General features: G+C 34.8%; 1 protein-coding gene across 4 annotated transcripts in view; it reads left to right on the forward strand.

The window, feature by feature from the left end:
* The window catches only part of TENM2 (teneurin transmembrane protein 2), a 1,030,924-nt gene that overhangs the window by 297,185 nt on the left and 712,932 nt on the right, over positions 1 to 20,807 (forward strand). Inside the window, exon 4 of one of the 4 annotated variants that reach the window (XM_061149488.1) lies at positions 20,723 to 20,733. The exons of the other annotated variants lie outside the window; for them this stretch is intronic. Coding sequence (XP_061005471.1) covers positions 20,723 to 20,733 — 11 coding nt within the window. The remainder of the gene's footprint in view (positions 1 to 20,722; positions 20,734 to 20,807) is intronic. 4 annotated transcript variants of the gene reach the window in all.

Raw genomic sequence — 20,807 nt, forward strand, 5'->3', positions numbered from 1 at the left:
AAATAATTCACTCTTCTCTTACACTATCCTGATCTGACAAATATGTCTATAAACAATTGGTTGCACTTGAGGTGCCTAACCAAAACTCACAAGATGTTTCAGTTTCTAAATTTATTAGGTAATGTAGCTAACAAAATATATAATTTGTAGTATAGTTGACCCAAATATAAAGGGCAAATATGTTATTCTTGATATTGAAAATCTTTTCTTGTCACTAGATAAAAACTCAGTTTATTAGAAAGAAATATACTTGCAGTTTTAGAATGTTGAGGTATAGTTGATGATGTAGTATAGTAATCATTAGTTTTCAATCCATATTGTAAAATGAAAATTTAAGCAATAATATAGCAAGCAAAACTGAAAATGGAAAACCTTGGTAACTATTAGAAAAATCATTGTCAAATCTAGTCATAAGTTTTATATATATATAGGAAATGCCTCTTGACATTCATATGTGTGTGCACATGTATATACATAAATATATGTTACCATATGTATGTGCATATTTTTATCTATAATTCCAGCTTGGCACCTGTATCTATATTGATATTTGTACCTGTGTCTATAGTCAGAGGTAGAAAGAAAGAGAAAGAATGGTCATATTCCTAGTAACATGTAAGGTGGTTGTATTCCTGGCAAAATACCACGTTTCTTTCTAGCTGACATGATTAATTTCCCATAAGCTGACATGCAACGTACTAGTTACCAGATGAACCACACATAACTCTTAAGGAATTCATGATCTAGTACTGAATTAGCAATTATTTTAATGTTGAATGTTTCACTCATGAATATATTTCATATTTGGAAACACTGAGAGAAAAAATTCAAGGATTACCAAGCTATCAGAGCCCTCAGCTCTGAAGTTAACGTACTTTCCCTGCTCAGCAAGAGGACTGAAAAAGAAACAGCATCCATGGTTTGTGGGGAGAAGATCCTCATGTGAAGTGGTCTGGTCTTAACTAAAAATAAATCTGGCTTTATGGAAAAGCCAGGCCAGTGAGACTAAATTCTGTGTTTCTTCTTACTGCTGGCAAGTCACAAACCAAACATAGGGTCTGTTTGTATGATATTCATTTTTCTGTGAGTTCTGTATAAGTGAGAACACAGGATAAGTGCCATCAACATGCTTAGTATTTAATGTGGCCTAAGATCATGTTTGAAAATATATGTAAACAATGTGTGCATATTTTTCTAAAATGAAATGGGCTTCCACAGTTAGAATTCTTTTCTTCTCAATCTATGTGATATTTATGATGTATATTTCATGTGTTTGTAGCCACATATCGTATGTGATTTATAGACACACATACATAGTCTCTAGAGGTCAGTAGAATATAAGAAATGGGCAAACATTCACATGTAGATGAGCCCTAGAGATTCTGAAGACCATTTTTCAAATGATAAAATAATGATAGTCAACTAATGCCATTAGGAACTAAAATCATTAATCAGTGTTAACAAAAAAGTCATGTCATTCTTGTTCCTGAAATGAAACTAATCTATTTATTTTAAGCAAATTTCTGATACATGGACATTTACATGGCAAGAACCTTGACAGGAAACCCAAGCTGTAATTACTTTCTAATGGTTTATTATAAGACTTTGATTCTCTAAAATATTTTTGAAGACATTTTTAATTTTAACAGAACGAAATAGTAAATTGTTCTTAAACATTTGACTATTATATCCAAAATGGTGTTTCTATTTTAGCTTCCAATTCAGTCTCCTCCACTCTTAGAAATGAATAATTTGATAATTTATATGTTTCAACCCTATGTGTTCTAAGGAACTAAATGTCCCTGATGATGGGAAATGTCTTAGAAAATTGTAATTTATTTTATGTATAAAGATAAAATTGTTGACAGTTCAGTAAATTAGTGCACAGTTGAGGACGTTGATCAACTCTTTCTCTAGAAAAGTCATAGTCAAGAAAGTATAGAAAATGATGGCAGGTAACTCTGACCTACTTAAGAATGGGATTGCTAGTACCTCCTACACTCCATCCGTGCAAGAGAAAGCAGTGTGCCAGAGCTTCATGTTTCATCTGGATTTAAGAAGGAATTATTATCATTTAATTTGAGGTTACTTGCCATGGCTTAGAACTTAATATGACTTGCACACATGAAAATTACTCATACCTGGATCCAAGCTATCAATACTCCATTCTTACATGTATCCATTTACACCATAGCAGACTGCATTCTTAGCTTAGTTTCCTCCATGATAAACCCTAATCCAAGGGTTACAAACACAAATGCCTAGAGGAGACTGTTCAGATACAAGACAATAGGAGACAATGGGGGACATTAAAGAGTCATTCCAAATTTAAACACACGCATACACATTCAAACCAAATCTATGCTACCTAAATAAAACAAGACAAAAATCTATAAGCATTTTTACAGAGTGGTCACATGAAGTAGTTAATAGAAATTTAGGCTTAGGTGGGTTTCAGTCATCACAAAGAGATCCCCAATAGATATTGATAAATATTTTTAGAATACTTCCAGTGGGTCATCTAGTCCTTACTTTGTTCCAAAATTATTAAATGAGGAAGATACAGTATATTTCCTATCCTCAAGGAATTTGTAATGTATTGGCTTGGCCAAAAAGTGTGTTTGAGTTTTTCCATAACATCTTATGGAATAACCTGGATGAATATTTTGGCCAACCCAGTAATTGGATACCTCCGAGACATCCTCTCCCTTGCCTCTATGGCCTCACATCTGTGCTCTCGAGCTCCTGCATCCTCCATTCCATCTCTCCAGAATTCCCTTCAGTCCTTCCAGCTTTCATAATTGTGCCTTTTCAAGTGCTCATCTCTGACACACCAGCTTGCCCCTGGCTGACTTCTATGCATCCTTTAGGTTTCAGGTTAAGTGTTGATCCTCCCAGAAGTTTCCCTGGACTGTCCCTCCCTAAGCCTAAATTCAGAGCTCCGTTTAACCCTATGACAATGGACTTACCTTATTGTAACACTGTTTATCATTTATAGAACTACTTGCCTACTTGTCCACACCCACGTAATCTATTAAGCTCAGCTAAGTCAGGAACCATGTGATCTAACTTGCCCATGTATCGTGAAGCCTAGTAAAATATTTGACAGCATAAAGTTTATTTAATTAGTATCTCTTGAATGATGTTAAATACATAAATAATAACAAGGCATTGATAAATTAAAAAGTAGGTTTCACATCTTCAAGAAACTGGGAAGGATTGGCATCCTTATTTGAACTCAAGTCTTGCTCAAGGATAGGTTCAAAGTGGCCCCAAGTGTTACCTTTCTTCTGCTGCTTCGTATCTACCTTAAAATCATCCAGGTCCCTAAGTATCAGAACAGAACAATCCTTTTAGTTGGAAGGGGATGTACACTTTAGAGTTGTGGTTTTCACACTAGTCTCTGATCAGGGACAGTAGACCAGACACCCTAAAAGCAGTGACTCCCTCCCACTACTCTAGTGATTGGTTTAGGATATGGAACCTTAGTTATTGGAAGTAGATCATGGACTCTGAGCAATGTCACAGTGAACATGGGTGGTTGCTCAGTATGAGACACTTTGCTAGGACCTGGAGGTCGGAAGCAATGATGCTTTTTACTTGTATTGGTTTCTTTTTACTTGGGTCTAGGAACCTCACTTTATGTGAGGATCTTCTGCCACCACATCATCCTTCCATACTCTCCTCTCCTCTTCGTCACCTTACATGTTTGGATAAAGTCTTTGAGTTCTCTGATTTGGTAAGATGGAGCTGCCTCTAGTTACTTGATTGAAAGACCCTAATTGGTGCCATTCTTCCTTTAACACTCCAAGACTTATGTTTGCATCCCAAATAGGAGAGTTCCCAGATTCCCACTCTATTATCTTCTATAGATGAACACATTTAAATGACCGAGTAGTGTCTAATGTCAGCACACCCAATTCATGTCTACTTGGTATTTAGTTGGTTTTCTTCAGGTATGGGTAAGGATTTTCAAAGCAGAAAATTTTCAAAGTGGAAAATTACCCTGAAAAATGGTTAAGAGTGGATTTGGAATTAAAGAGTGGATAACTTTAAACTTTAATGACCTTAACTCCGTTATATTCCAAGTATTATTTTAATTTGAAAATGTATAATGAGTTTGGTGAGATGTGTGAGGAATATGGTAGAAAGTGCTTTCAGATATGGTATCTTATTATTTTAGATTACCTTCTGCCTTTCTCATCTAGCCCCAAGCTCACTGTCATTTATTTTTATTGTTGTCCAAAGGAGGTAGTGTGTATTTTATAAGAAGTATAAAATGAGATTTTCTCCATATAGTTATATGATTAAAGCAGCTTTGGAACTATATTATTCAGAAAGAATAATGAACATTTTAGAAAGAACTAAAGCACATGTGATATAGCATGGAAGCTGATGAGAGGACTGGCTATTATTCTACAGTTTGGTAATATTTGCTCTGTATTTTAAGGGATTTTCTTTTTTAGTATTGTGTCAGGGAAGTTAAAAAGAGGGACATGTGGAGATTAATAGTAAATCCTTTTCTTCATCTCTGGTGAAAATTTAAGAAACTCAGTCACCAAAATATTTCCCTAAAGATTCATCGTCTTTCTGTATTGCACAAAAGCATAAACAGTCTTACAGCCATCTTTGAAGTTCTTTAGCTAACAATGTAATACAATGTTAAAAAAAATAAAATCATTATTTTAATTTATACTAATAAACATTCAAAGGGTGGTCAATTTACTGTCCCCCTGACTATATACATGTTAAATGATTAGAGTTCACTACTGTAACTTCTGTTTTAATTTTTTACATATACCTTCTTGCTCCAGTTTTATCCTTCTGTATGTATAATGTCAGGGTGCCTGTTTCTGCCTCACTCTCCCTTTTCTTCTCCAGAGTGTCCTATTGCATTCTCTCAGACCTCTTTTGTAGAAACTCTTAATGCCAAAAATAGTTTATATTTTCTAGAATAAAACAGAACATTTTTGGAAAAACAAGGTAATTCTTTGAAAAGTGGAATGTACTTCCCCTGAGAAATTATATTCCATTTGTAAAGAATTAGAACCACATCATAACAGTCACAGCATCCCTCATTTCCAAAGTATTCTAGAATGAGAAATAATAATCAGTATTAGAGTAAAAATATATATTTCAATTTAGTTAGATGATTTTACTTCACAAAAGTACATGCAGTTACAAAAAACAGACCTTTGACTTTTAACTTGGGTTTATTTTGCAATTTTGAAAAATGCTTGTGGATTTGTTAATGTTAAGTTGGTAATTGTTGATCTCTGAGGAGGGGTGTAGCATCTTCAGTCTGAGCTTATTACTGTGTAAAATATGGATTGCCTTTACCCTAATGGCCTCTGAATCCTATTACCATCCCATTAGAGAGTGTGGGATTTTAGTAATTCTGTTGTTGTTTCCAGTGGGCAGTGCATATAATGGGGAAGGGCAGGGGTTAATGCAATTCATCTCTTCTAATACTTGTAACTCTGAGTCCCTTATCACTCACCGTGGTTTCATTGGAATTCCACTCCCCACCCCCGTCCCTCCCCCCTTCTTCCTCTTATCTTTAAGGCCCAATATCTTTCTATATGACTTTCCTTACTGGAAGAGTTTGGAGAAGGGAGTTTTGGGTGACTCGTCAGTTCGAACAGAATTTTAGCTATTAGATTTTCATAAACCGAATATAAATAAGGTGGTGCGTCAGCTTGTGTGAAGCAGGCTGCAGCTTAGAAATGTTTTCAGTGACTGTCATTGTGCCAAGAATAGTATTGAAATAGCTCTTCAATCAAGATCATTTATAAGGCCTTTTGGAAGGAGAAGCATGAGACAAGCGGGTCAGATCAATGCCCGCTAGTGTTCTGGGTATAATGTTTCCATGTGTTGGCGGAGACAGCTGTGTCCTGGGTCCTAACAGTGCTAGAGAGAGGAATTGGGAAAGATTTCAAAGTGATAGGAATTAGATTCTTTTAAAGAGAAGTTTCCAAGCAATGGTAAATTCCCTCTATATCAGCCATGCTCAGTAGACATATGCCTGATTACGTACCCCTGGTTTTATTCATGAAATTTGTTTTTAGCTAATACAGCTTTTTTCGGAATAAATACGAACATCAGATTACTTCTCGGGATGTCAAAACAAATTAGTTTCCCACAGTGATGCAGTGAAAGGTGTAACTATTTTGCCTTTTTATATGTCAGAAAGCATTACTGGGACTGGGGAATTCCCACTTTTTTTCCCCTTTAGCCTGAGAGCCTAGTGGTTTGCAAAGGTCTAGTTTAATGCAGAAGCATGGTCACCTAGAGCTCCAGCACCCCCCTCTGCTGCCATTAATGAGAATCGCATGCTGAGATCCTAAGAGGCATCTGAGCTCAGAAAAAGGCAGGGAATGGCAGGAGGTGATCAAACCATTTCAATCTGTTGAAAGTGAGTGATATTCCCAGGGCTTATTGTTCACCTTCTCAGAGAATTAAGTTTCCATATGTTTCATCATAACTGGAATGAGTGTGCAACATAATTGCAACACGACAGTGTCTGCTGGTTAAAGCATAGAAAACTGGTGTTTGGAGGCAGATTTCTTCTTCATGTTCTAAATATTGTGCTTACCCACATGGCTGTAGCTACTAGCCTCAGCCTGGTGGTGATGTTTAGATGTGGTGGCTTGATACAGAGTATCTTGTGTGTTTTTGTGAATATTCATGCATTGAGTTGTAACTTAATTTGAGATATCACTTCTCATATTTCAAGACAGACTGTGAAGTTATTTCTTTTCATCAGTGGGGTGTGTTGAGTGAAATTTATTTCAGAAGGTAATTATATAGCCACAGGTATAGTTAGTTTTCATTCCAATGAATTTATATGAATAAGCATTGAAAATAATATTATTTCCTTTTGATCTTTAGTTACAGATTTTCTTTTCAAACCACTTTTGTTCCCACAATCACTTGGAAAGCTCAAACAAGCAAAAATGAAATAAAATCTACTACAGGTACCTACTGATGTAATAGTCTTTTTAAAAGGCAGTGCACCTTGAAACCATTTGCTGAAAATTATGAACCCCTGTAAGAGACATATAGAACCTACATAGAATTATTACAGTTTTGTAAAGGACAGTATAGGGGATCCTGGTTATTCAATAATTGGAGCGTGGACTTCTGTTTTGCATTTATGTTTGAGTCCCATTTAATTCAGCTCGTCTCTTTGTTCTTGAAACTTTCCTTCAGATCTGCCGATTTGCCAAGAAACATAAAAATCAGATGATACAAATGTTTCTCTCAATGAGAGAATGGTGTTTCATTTTTCCTGTCTTCATAAAGCCAAAAACTATTCAGTGTCTCTTTCAGTGTTCCCTTAATGCATAATATACACGTTATTTAACATTTGTTAAATATCAGCAAATCACTAATGAAATTTGACTCTTTGTTAAGCCTACATATTTTGGTTCTTAAAAAACCCTACTATCAGAATTCAAAAATAAATGTGAATTATTGTGAAGAAGACACAGCAATATTGAATACCACATTTTATACCATATTTCATCTTATGCTTTCTTGGCTACACAGTTTCCAGTAAGTTTATGATAGCAATAGAAGTCACCACATTTATTTAAATATGCATTTTCTAACTATAAAAATAGTTGAATGGTCCATTCAAGAAATTCAGGAAAAAAAATAAGCATAATAAAAATCATCCATATTTTCACTCAAATCTATTTTTTAACCCACTTCAACGAATGAGTATTTTAAGAATCAAGATTTTGTTTTATGCATTCATTATTGCACTATGAGAATTCTCTCATGTATTAAATAGCACTCAAAAACATTAATATTCTATGAAAGTGTATGCCTTGAAAATATAATATGATTTAAGAGATAACTTTTATTAATTTATGATTATAAAAATCTACTTATATGCTTCTTATAATTTGGAAAAATATACAGGTGAAAAGTGATTTTACATTTTTAAATGCTATATAAAAAGACACTAATAATAGTTTCACCTGTCCTTTTGATTATTTTGCCTATAGAATAAGTAATCATAATATTATTTTTTTAATTTATGATATTTATTTATATTAAGATTTTATACTTTAAATTTATTCACATTCTACTGATTTCTGCTTCATTTCATTTTTCTAAAAACAAAGATTTATTTCTTTATAACTACTCTTAATATTTTTAGGGTATGATAAACTTCTGCTTGTCATATTCTTTACTCATATTTTACCCTAGTAGTTTTTTTATTCTGTTTTTTCACGTGAAGCTATTTAAAATCTTCATGTAGTAAAGCTTTCTAATATTCTAGCTATCTTGAATTGGTTCTCATTTTCAAAACAATCCCCATTATAAGGTTCAATAAATAGGTACTATTTTCTTCTAGTAGCTAAAAATTGTTAATAACATTAATTTTTTAATCCATTAAAAATTTATGTATGTATCAGATAAGGATCTATTTTCCCTTCAAAATTAATCAATTAGCATTTTCACCTATATTTTTCACCTATATTTTCAGTCTATATTAAATCTCTTATGAATATAGTCTATTTTGGGACCTTCTGATCTGTAAAATATACTTGTGTGTGTATTTATATATATTTTTGCACTATTATTGTTATACTAAATTCATAGTAATAAAGGAATTTCTCTTTTCCTTTGTTTTTCTTTTGCTCAGAATGTCATTCTTATTTATTTTTCCTAATAAGTCGAATAGAACCATGATATTAAAATTTTAAGCATATATTTATATGCCTTAAATTCAATTTGTTGAGATTTTCAACCTACCTTATTCACTTTTGTGCATATATAGAACAGTAGAAAAATGTTACCATCTTCAACCATATTTTTCTCTTTAATTTGAGGCATTTATAAATGGTAGTGCTTTCTTCCCTCTTTTCTCCAACAACATATTTCCACCCTTTTAAAATATGTGGGTTCAGTGTTTTCACTTATTATTCCTTCGTCTTAATAAGGCACTTTATTTTGGAATTTTATTAAAAAATCCCTTATGCATTTTGCATAGAATGATGCAAGAAATTTCTCCTACATAACTTTATTTCCTTTTTAGAAAACAATGTCTGTTAAAAAGTGCTCATTATATTAGTGTACCAAGTGCCCAGTTACATTTACTGAACCATATCTGCACAAAATAAAACGCTGATTTACGTTGTTGGTCTTTAGCCATTTGTGTGTCAGCATGAAATGCATGAAGAAGTCCGAACAGTTCTGATTGCTCTAGCTTCCCCTTGTGAATTTTCTAAGATATAATCCATAGAAAGTCAGTGCAGTACAAAACTCCACAAAGAGAGTGTTTCTTAGTGAAGTTAGTTTGAAAAATAATTCATATAATACCTTTTCTTGGCACTTCATAGTAACTCTTGTCATATTAAAAGCTTGGACAAGTTCAACAGTAAAAACTTCTCTCATCTGTTTGAACCCAACTTCTCCCAGATTTAATCAATAACATTAACATTTGCTGTTTTTTTGGAAGAGGGGGCAATATTTGGTTTGATGGTTTCTGTTTTGTTATGGGGTAAATGTAATACTTATCACTCAATCTATAATATATATGTTATAATATATAATATAATATAATATATGGGGGTTCCCTGAGTGCTCATGTGGTAAGAAATCCGTTTGCAATGCGGGAGACCTAGGTTTGATCCCTGGGTTGGAAGATCCCCTGGAGAAGGCAAAGGCTATCCACTCCAGTATTCTGGCCTGGAGAATTCCAAGGACTTTATAGTCCAGGGGATCACAAAGAGTCGGACATGACTGAACAACTTTCGCTCACTCACATAATATAATAAATATATAGGTTGAGTGATAAGTATTACATATATATGTGATATATATATTACATGTATGTACAATGATAAGTATTACATATGTATGTGTGTGTGTGTGTATAATGAGTATTCAAGTGGCATTATTCTAGTCAATTTCAATTTCCGGTGAGTCTTGCTACTTTTTGGGGTGGAGTGAAAAGTAGTTCTACTCAGATCTTTAGAGGCAGGTCTCAAAGCATTTCATTCACTGAACATTTACTTAATGGCTAATAATAGTCTGGTTGCAGAAGGCAGTGTTGTACCATCATCATACAGAGTAGCTCTATGCTCCATGGCAAATACATTAAGCTTTTTGCAGATCAGTTTTTTTTTCTGTAAAATGGGGACAGTATCATTGCAGGAGCTCACAAGCAGCAGCAATGATGCATATAAAGTCCTTAATACAATTTCTACAAAAAGAAATCACTTACAAAATTATAGTTGGCATTATACTTAATAATCACTTACAAGAAAAATGAATAGGACATATTCCTTGCTCTCAGACACCCTAACAGTTGGTGCAATAAGAAGTAACAATTTCATAATGCTTTTCAATTGGCATGTATTTTATTGGTACACTGTCGAGAAAGTGAGGATGCAAATAAATGAAAGAAGAGACAAATGCAGTGAGGGAGCTGAAGTCAAGTGATACGGAGGTTTTCAGGGGGTAGTTATCCCATGCTCCAGTATTTGTCAATCCAGAAGGAGGATTTTACCTTAGTTGAGTATGGGAGGCTGTCACAAGTTTAGTTCCTTAGTTCCAAGTGCTTCCTGAGTTGGGCTTCTTCTCTGCTAATGATTTATGAGATATGATTCTAAAATCATCCCCAAGTTGTGAGTGCCTTTGTGTCCTATGGACCTCTGATTCATCAGTCCTGTTTTCCCCACCTCCCCACTGGAGCACCATTTTATCCTCCTGAAAGCGAAGTCCTAACTCAACAAGAGCAAGGTAGAAATGTTGGTAAATCCCTTTATTACTTTAAGTCTAGACTACTGTAATTCTCCACTTGTGGGTCTTCTAAACTGTGTTATTTATAGAACGCAACTTAAGAGTATAAGCAGCCTAGGTCTTTCCTGGCGTTTTGTCACATCAGCATATTTAGAACCATCAATTTAGCCATGTATCGGTTACCCATAAAATTTCACATTGATTGTGAAGTTGTTTTACTCACATAAATGGTCCCTCAGAGATTTGGTTTCATTCTGCCCGTCTCATGGATTTTCCTTTTATCAAACCCTGGTCACTTCTAAAGACTTAAATTTGGAAGTTTTTGAAATGTTCTATGAGCTTGAGATGAGTATATTAAAAGTTAAGTTGGCAAGCTTTAGCTTTTATTATATTTTTTAATATAAACTATTTATTACTTCAGAAAAATATGTATTCTTTATAGATAGGAAAAACATGTTTCCTTTTTTGTGCATAATTTCCTTTTATATGCATAATTTTTCTGGCATAGTGTCCAATATTATGGAGAAAATATGGGCTCAGATATTTCCCTATACGTATACAATAAAATGTTTAATAAAATGAGATTTATATCACACATGATTTAGTAAGGTACTTTTTAAGTTGATGTTAGTGTGGTCTTTTTTGTTACTTTAAAAACTTTATTTTAGCTAGAATATTTCATTTCATAAAGTATGTGATATTTTTCATTTAACAATTGTTCCTTAAATAAATATTTATCACTGTTCACTCTTTACATGGCCCTACCCTAGTTTCTGAAGGAATACAGTAACAAATGAAAGAGACACAGCCCATGTCCCTATGGAAATAACCCTCTCTTGGAAGCTATGGGAGCTCCTTTCATTTTGAAGCTCTATAAAAAAGATGATTTAGGATCTCAATTGAATCACTCAGGAATATTTGATCTAGCCCTCATTCCATTTGTGCTAAGAATACAAGTGTTTTTGTTTTGTTTTGTTTAAAGGGGATAGCCTTGGAGAAAGCTTCCCATGTTCTGCCATCTTTTGTAGAAATTCTAGTTATGGGCCTCTAACTTGATCATCTTCTTATGGACATGCATTCTGCCTCTCTGCTTGGGCTCTTTGAAATAAAACTTTTTTTTTTTTTGGAACTGCATTGGGGGTTATAAGCCCCAGGCTCTTTGCCAAATCCCACTTAGTTGTAAAACTCACTCACACCATGGGAGTCTGGTCACTATTCATTTTTCTTTTTTTTTTTCCAGGTCTTATTTTATTTATTTATTTATTTTTTCCATTTATTTTTATTAATTGGAAGCTAATGACTTTACAATATTGTTGTGGTTTTTGCCATACATTGACATGAATCAGCCATGGATTTACATGTGTTCCCCATCCTGATCCCCTCTCCCGCCTCCGTCTAGGCTTACATCTGTCTGGGAAGAGAAGTTAAATTAAGAGTTAAATTAAAAATATAAATGCTTATTCCTCATCTTCAGTCAAAGATTCCTGTATTGGCCTTTAGATGATAACACATTGTATACTTTGAGTCTATCCATTTAATTCATAGGAACACTTCTGAAATTGAAAAGAATGTCCCCAGTTATAGCTGTTTCCTTTAGAGTTTTGAGATAAACCACCATTGTAGATCTTTGCATTACTGGACAAAAGCATTTTTGGAATGAGTCCCTGTATAGCAGGAATGCTTGCTACTTTCTTCTCTCTCGCCTCAGGAAAGCATTGGCAATACCATCTTAGTCATATCATGCAGATATTGTTGGATGATGACCACATGTAGATTTTGAGGAGACTCAGATAACTTCCTTCGCTGAAATGTGACTTTTCTCTTGCATATCTAGACTTCCATGTACATTCCTTAAGTTACACATTCTCTGCCTGATAGAAAAAAAATTGTATAAAACAATTCTAAAATATGCAGTATTTAAGAAGAACTTAAATTCTTTAAATCTGCTAGTAGATTAGAAATCTGGCTTGAAACATCCACTGCTAAAATTAAACTGTATTAAGATTGGATCATACAATGCCAGGTTCCAACTTTCTGTTTCCTTCTGTCTTTAGCCAGCCAGTATAGAAGTTGTGTTTCTCATTGATGATAACATATGACTTTGCACCTAAATGTACTATGTGAAATGTGAATTGGAGAAAGCACATGGCTTTTTATTTTAATCTTTAAAATATATAATCTATAAAAATGTAATGTTTAATCTAACCGGCACGGGATTGTAGTAACTGAACATGGTTCTAGAAACCTGAGTTGTTATAAAATAAATCTCTCGCTTGTAGATACTAGAAATCAGCTACCATCAAGACAGAAATAGTGTTTGTATCCAGCTATCATTCTATAAGCAATAAATGCTGGAGAGGGTGTGGAGAAAAGGGAACCCTCTTACACTGTTGGTGAGAATGCAAACTAGTACAGCCGCTATGGAGAACAGTGTGGAGATTCCTTAAAAAGATATTTAATTTTTGTGTTTTATTTAATATAAAAGCTAATGTTAGCTTTAATTATAAATAACATTTTTAAACCCTAGACTTGGGGTTGAATGCTCTTAAAGTAACTGTAATTTTGTGGCATGCGTCAGTATTTATTGTTATAGAGTCAAAGACTCAGGGAGAGAGATTACCTCAGTATTCTTTCATATGGACAGATAACATCAAGCAGTGATTGTCTGCCTTCGATCATGTATTGATAGATGGCTGAAAAGAGAATCTGAACAGTTCACCAATGTCACAGTCTTTTTGATACACCAAAGTCATTGCAATTTTACTTACAAATACAGATTAGGAAGTGAAAGACTGATTGACTCTGGCAGTTTCAAATGCATTATGTTTGTTCTGACCCCAGCTCAAATGAAAATAGAATGATTCCAAACCTCGGAATGGTCCCGAAACTGAAATTACTCATTTGAAACTGCCAGGACTGATCAGTGCAAAATCAAGTTCTTCTGAATCCTTCATTTGGAGAACATCAATTTCAAGGATTTAAGATAATCGTCTCACCTTATTATCAGATAAATCTTCCTTTACATAGGTAGCTACTGTCTTTCAAGATAGCACCTGACTTTCTAAGAAAGGAAAGAAAAGACAAGGTACTAGGAGAATAAGTGATCAAAATAAAAATTAGTGAAAATGAATCAAAAGATTTTAAGCAATAAAACTAGGTTTCTCTTAATCACTTAGAATCACAGAAATTCTAAGGCATGAAGAAATATATAGCCCAAAGTTGTTTTTTGAAATATGGGGAAACTGAGTCCCTGAGAATGAAAGTAATTTACACAGTAAAATAGGACGAGGAAGTTGATGAGAACTGACTCTGATTTTTGCCCCTGATCAAGATTTATGACATGAAATCTAACATCAACAACATCCACAGTAGATAGGCCCATTCTGAAGCAAAAGGTTAATTTTCAAAACAATTAGTTTCTCAAAAAATACTAGCCCTCAAGCAATTGTGAACTATTTCTTGTATTGCTGTTATCATTAAGGAGAATAAAGAGAGAACTGTTTGGGTTTCTTCAGTTGTTTAATATTCCTTTAGCAATTTCAGACTTATTTGTGTCTGAGGAAGGAAGCCTCTTATGTTGAAACATGACATATAAACTAACGGCTGGTTTTGACATTGAGCTTCAGCTCTAGGATTGGTAGGAGTGTTTGCACTTAATGTTTGTAATGTACAAATAGGTCCTTGTTAAATCCTCAGCAAGACAGCCTTGGGTAAACCCTTCTCCACCATCTCTCGGTTCATCTCCCTCCCTCTAAAAAAATAAAGGAGGAAAAACTCCATCATAGTCACTAAGCATGGGGATTATTGGAAAGACAGGGTGACTGTTTGGTTTAAGTATAATTGCAGTGTGTAAATGTTCACAGCTACCTAAGAAGTTAACAGAAGGTGAAACCGCCCTACCCTTACTCAAATTTCCCTTTTTGATATAAATTCTCCCCCTTGAATTCCCTTTGAATTCTGCTTTGTCCAGTGACCTCTGTTTTTTCTAGTGTGATGGTAAGTTGTATGCCAGATGGCTCAACATCTACTGGGGTGATGAGGAAACAGCAACACTAATTTAATGCTAATTATGTGCCAAACTGTTGACTATCATTATTTCAAGTAGACCTAAAGGACAAAATTAAGTAGCATCCCCACTTTCCAGAGGAGAAAACTGAGATAACAAAAAGCTGGGTAGTTTCTATAGGGTCTCATAGCTTGGAGGAAGCTTGGCTTTAATTCTGCTGTACTCCCTTTTGCCCCCTTCTACTGGACTGTCTCCACTGAGCACACCCCTAGAGGCCTTTAGTCCCAAGAATCTCTAGATCTGATTCCCATGATTTCATGTTCCACTGGTGAATTTTCTGTGCAAATGGTAGGAGAAAAAATACTCAGAGGCACTGAGAAATCTCTCTTCTTCCATCAGGACTTCTGTGTTGGATTTCAAGGAAAGAGATCAAGGTATTCTCCAATAATTAATTTACCCTCAGAGGACACAAAACAGTTCCAGAACTAAGGCTCCCCAAAATATATGAAGAGGCCAATTCAGAGCCTTGCTTTTCCAAATCTACCTTTTTAAGGGAAAATGTCATAGACTTTGTTCTCTAGTTTTCAGCCCCCATCCTCTCAAACTTGTGAGGGTTTCTTCTGTCTGAAGTAGAGAGCCCGGGACAGTTGTCACTGGGGCACGAAATGCACATTTGAAATATCCCTTGGAAGGTCCTAGGAATGGTTCACTTCATAAACAGAACAGATAAAACAGGCATTGGACACCATAGGAGAAGGGAAGCAGGTGAGAGAAATAATGGTATTATTACTAGTGTATGTGCACTCAGGTTATTATATTAAAAATAGTATTTTATTATGTTTACTTTAGTATTTATAATGCTATAGTATTATTTTATAGATTATACATGGTGCTATATTTCAGTATTTCTATAATATTCTGTACAGATCTCTCCCACCTTACCACACTTTTTCATAGTTACACACACACACACACACACACACACACACACACACAGACACACTCCTCCCACCCTGCTATATGCTCATATAGCACTACTATATGCTACGCTATGCTCATCACCCCCAAGTTCTCCAGTGCCCAGCATATTATAAATAGGCAGGAAATGTTGACTGAAAGAATGAATGAACAAACCTATGAATGACAGGAGGCTACGAGATTACACCCACATGCCATGAGTTGCCATGCATTAACCCCTCTTGCAGCCAGAGATTGCTTCCTGAGAGATCCATCAAGCATGAAGGAGTGAAGTAAAACTGGCACATGGACATCATATGTAGGCTACTGTCTGTTAACTTTCCATTTTTACTTTACATACCAGGAGAGCAGATTGATATTGCATTTTAATTGTGTATATTAGAGGAAGGCATATGGTTACAACATTTTCCTATTTACCTTCTGTAACATGAAATTTGTCATTTTTTTTCCCCAAAATAAAGGATTGAAGGGAGAGCGCCAGCTTTTTACACCAGTTCAGTTTTCTCCTGTGCAAAAGTCTCCTGAGATGTGTAACGAGTCAATGCCAAGATGATGCTGGCACCATTTTCTTATTGCCATGGTGATCTCCAGCTCTCCTGAAATCTCAAGGGAGACTATGGTATTTTATATAAAAGCAACTTGAATTTTGGTAATTAAAAAAGCTGGAAGGAATCATCTTTCTACATTTTGCCAGCTTGAGTAAATATGGATACAAATGATGTCTAGGGAGGAAGGAGATGATTGCAGTTTATTAGGTGGGTAACCCCATGTTAGAAGATGAAAAGCATCATGGAAGTGATGCGTCGGGTATTTATGCCAATTCAGAGCCCTACTGTGAATCTTAAAGGATTCTCATCACAACCTTCCAACAAACAGCTATTCTCTTTCCTGGCATTGCTCGCATTCTAAAATAGAGTTGAAGGTATGATTGTCAGAGTATTTTAATGTTGGAAGCACTGTGTAATATATGTAAATGTTGGCAGTTATCAAAGTAAAGGGAAAAAAAGTGATTCTCTTAAACTGGAAATTAAGTTAGACAAGCATAATTCAGACTCTAGGTTAATCACAGCCTCCCCCCATCAGGAAAGTTCTTACATTAAGAGTTCTTTTGAACTTCATTTGAGCAACTGCGCTCTCCTAGAAAAGCCTCAAAGATTAAAGGGTTTTGTTTCACTTCAGAAGACACTGGAAATTTTTTTAGGCATTCCTTTTGAGCTATAAAATGAGCACTTGGAATAAATGAACATAGAGGCAAACATTAAAGGGCAGAACATATATAGGGGAGAAACCAGGGCTGGTGGAAGGAAAGCGACTTCTTATATCTTTGGGTATAACTTGATGTTCAGTGTGAGCTGGTAAAGCAAGAGCCAGCTAAAGGAAGGGCTTGGGGTCCTCTTGTGTGTGTCGTCCTATTAGGGCAGCTAATTGTCAAGGGCAAAGAAAGAGAAAGAGTGGAATAATGCTCTTTAATTAGGAACTTTACACAAATGTAGATTCCCCATTTGCAGAAGGGCATTTTAATTGATTTTTACAAAACCACCTACACCTAATGTTTTGCAGTTAAAAATAAACCATGTTAACTCTCAAGTGCTGCCTCTTGAACATAACTAAAATCTGATTATATCTGAATATTACCAGCAACTCAAAATTAAGAATTTTCTATGGATTTGTTTGATTCCACTGGGGAAAATACTGCCAGCGAGGAGTTTGATGGCCCCCGTGCTAAAACTTAGATACCTATTTTCTTATTTTAAACCCCTCTGGGTATATATAATATTCTCTGCAAAGAGCATTGTTCTTTGACAATGAAAAAAATGAAACACCTTGAAAGTAAATGTTTATTATTGTAAAATAAAATAATAAATGTGATTTTAGATGTAAAAAAAAATAAATAAATAAAAAAAATAAACCCCTCTGGGTAAGAGCAGCAACTATGTTTGCTTGTGATCTTCTCTAATGCCTTTTTTAGCTGCTATGACCTGAAATAGAAGTAGCCAGATGGTTTTGTTGGAGGGTTTTTCTTTTTTTCATTATTTGTTTGTTGATTGCTTGTGTTTTGTGGTTAGCACAGAGATTTGATGATTTTTTGAAATTGTTCACTGTTTTTTGATTAGTGCAATGTCCTTATAATAGCTGACAGATGACTTGCTGAGTATAAAAGCTCAGTGAGGTGATTGAGAATAGCATTAAGAGCTTCATTATTTTGTTTTCATTTACAGATACATGGAATCCAGAAAAAAAATCTCCCAAGGCTAGTTTATTGCACAAATATGTTAATGTTTAGTCTGAGCTAATAACTTTTTTCTCTGATACTCTCACTAACGGTATGTTCCCATATTTGGTGTTTTCATCTATGCCTTTAACCAGATATGGGATTTTTCCTTTTTTTCTAATAATATGTTCTTGGAATTAAAGATGGAGATGGATTTGGGCAACAAGTTAGAAAGTTTTTTGTTAATATGAATGAATAGTATTGTCTGTCGTGTGCTGATTCTTTTTTATAAAAGATTTTTCTTAATTTTTAAGCACCGTTCAAAAAAATATCTACACCATTTAAAAGAGAATTTCAGCATCCCCCACTGTGTTGTAGTTTTTCTTTTCCTGAAAATAGATCCACAAATGTCATAAATTAGTCTGCAGATTTTACCTTATTATGCTTCCTCCTTCAAAAAATATGCAGGAAAGTGATTATATGTGGTGTTCAACTCAAGGCTGATGAGTTGGTTGTAATTATCAAGGCAGACATAATGAGATGAAAACAACTCTTTCTCAAGGGTCTCCAAGGAGTTTTCAGTCACTATCATAACCCTGTCACGCTGGGTTAACTGTTTTCTGCCCAAGTAGATGTCAACACAATTAATTTCACAGTTTCCTCAGCTGATATGGTTAGGGTTCATTTGCTCATCTAGGCAAGAAGACCCCCATATGTTAAGGGTGGAATTGATTTCTGGGTTTTTCATAGGCAGATAAAACAATGAGAAAAATAGGCACTTATTTGTATTTATACAAAACTAGATGTCATTTTCTCTCTTTTTACATCCTTAGATATACAGTTGTTGTGATGATTTTTCTTTGCCATTTGATGTGTATTCCATCATTCAGTCACTCAACAAATATTTATCAAGTGCCAGCATTGTACGAGGCCTTTTGCCAAAAACTGTGAGCTTACGGGGAGAGTAAAACAAAAGTCCCCCGTGAAGTTGGCAGTCCATCTGGGGAGAGAGACATTATTTAAATAATTATACCAATATATCTAATTAACAGAAAAATGTGAAAGACAACTAGATAATTCACATGGCCCTTGTAACTCATTCTTTAGCCCAGAAATAATAAATATTTGCCATGGAAGAGTATTCATTAGAACTTTGCACAATGATGGAAATATTCTGCATCTGTGTTTTCCAATACTTCGACACTGGCCATATTGAACTTACTGAGAACTTAAAATGTAGATGATATGACTTCAAAATAGAGTTTTTAATTTTCTTTAATTTTAGTTAATTTATGCGTAAATATAAACAGACACATGTGGCTACTGACTACCGTGTTGGACAGTGTACCATATTATTACCTATATGTACTTTTGCCTTTGAAAATGTCACTTGCTAGTATAAAAACAGGGCACAGCATGTGTACATTTAACTTATCATTTACTCCATGAACTGTAAGGAACACTTTGAAAGACCAAGAGAATCCATGAGGGAATGACTGTGTTTTTGCATATTTGATAAGAAAAGATAAAATAATGCCCTTGATTTTAATGTGTGAGTAGACTACAAATTCACTTTTAATTTGTGTCTTGAATCCTGTACCTGGTGAGGATATTTCCCCAAGTCCTATTTTTTACTTATTATTCTTACTCTATGAATCACTGAGATTGTATATTAATTTAATTGATTAATATGATTTATTACCATAAATCTCCTTTAGCTTATGCTGCTGCTTAGTAAAAGCAGCAAACATATTTTCACTCAGAATTATATTCAACATCATTCCACTGTAACCAGTTTCTCATGCTCATTTCCTAGTGTATATGTATTTCTTAATGATGGGAATTGAAAGAGAGAAAAGGAACTGGGGCAGGGGATATGGAGAAGAATGCAAAGAGGAAGAGGAAGGGAAAAGCAAGGATGGAGGAGAGATAGGGGGAACCAGAAAAAACAACCCAAAGAAGGTAGCCTTTGGCCATGCATACAGCTATCATCATTAAAGTTGTCATCACATTTCTTTCCCTTAGCATTTTTATTACTCTCCAGATTCCTCGTCCCTGCAGTTTTGTAGTATAAAGAATAATCGAGTGATTTTGGTCCCCACATTCCTCAGCTGCTTCTTGTTTGTTTTTCATTCTGTTTCTTGCCAAAGAAGGAAAAATGAGCCAAACAATTTTCTGCTCCTTCTCCTTTCTGGTTGATATCCGGGACCTTTTAATTCAATGCCTTGTATGAAACCCCCTGCTGGCCATCTGTGAGACATGTTTGTGTCACCTCTCCACTTGGGGTTCACGCTTTCATACTGTCTCGCCATCTGTATTTTTTTATTGATGAGGGTAGAGCAAAGAAAAAATATTTCTCTATCAATTTCTACTGAAGATTGAGTGTTCTGGGTCATGGTTTGGGTTAAGTAAGCTTGTGGGGGTGGGGAAGAATATATGTTGTTGAGACTATTTTAGACTATTCACTCAAGTCCACTGAAGAAGAAAATACACTTTATGAATGCATTTCAGCTTCTATAAATTCATATTCTTTCAGTTGATATGAATCAAGTGCATACTTTCCACCGGTTTTCCTAGATTCCAATGATATAAGGAAAGAGACACGACTGAATGACTGAACTCAGTTGAACTGAAAGAAAGAGAAAGATTGAGAGCAAGACACACAAAGAAAATGATAAATGGAACGTAACGTTTTGTCAGGCAGTGGGGCTAGAAAGGAGAAAGAAAATCAATATGTAAACAAGGGACAAAAGAAAACTTTATAGAGATAAAGGATGTAAAATAAATGCAGAGTCATATGATGTTAACTGGACGTCGGGAGGATTTCCTTAAAGAGGATGGTCATGGAAG

The sequence above is a fragment of the Dama dama genome, chromosome 9 (assembly GCF_033118175.1).
Source record: "Dama dama isolate Ldn47 chromosome 9, ASM3311817v1, whole genome shotgun sequence".
NCBI lineage: Eukaryota > Metazoa > Chordata > Mammalia > Artiodactyla > Cervidae > Dama > Dama dama.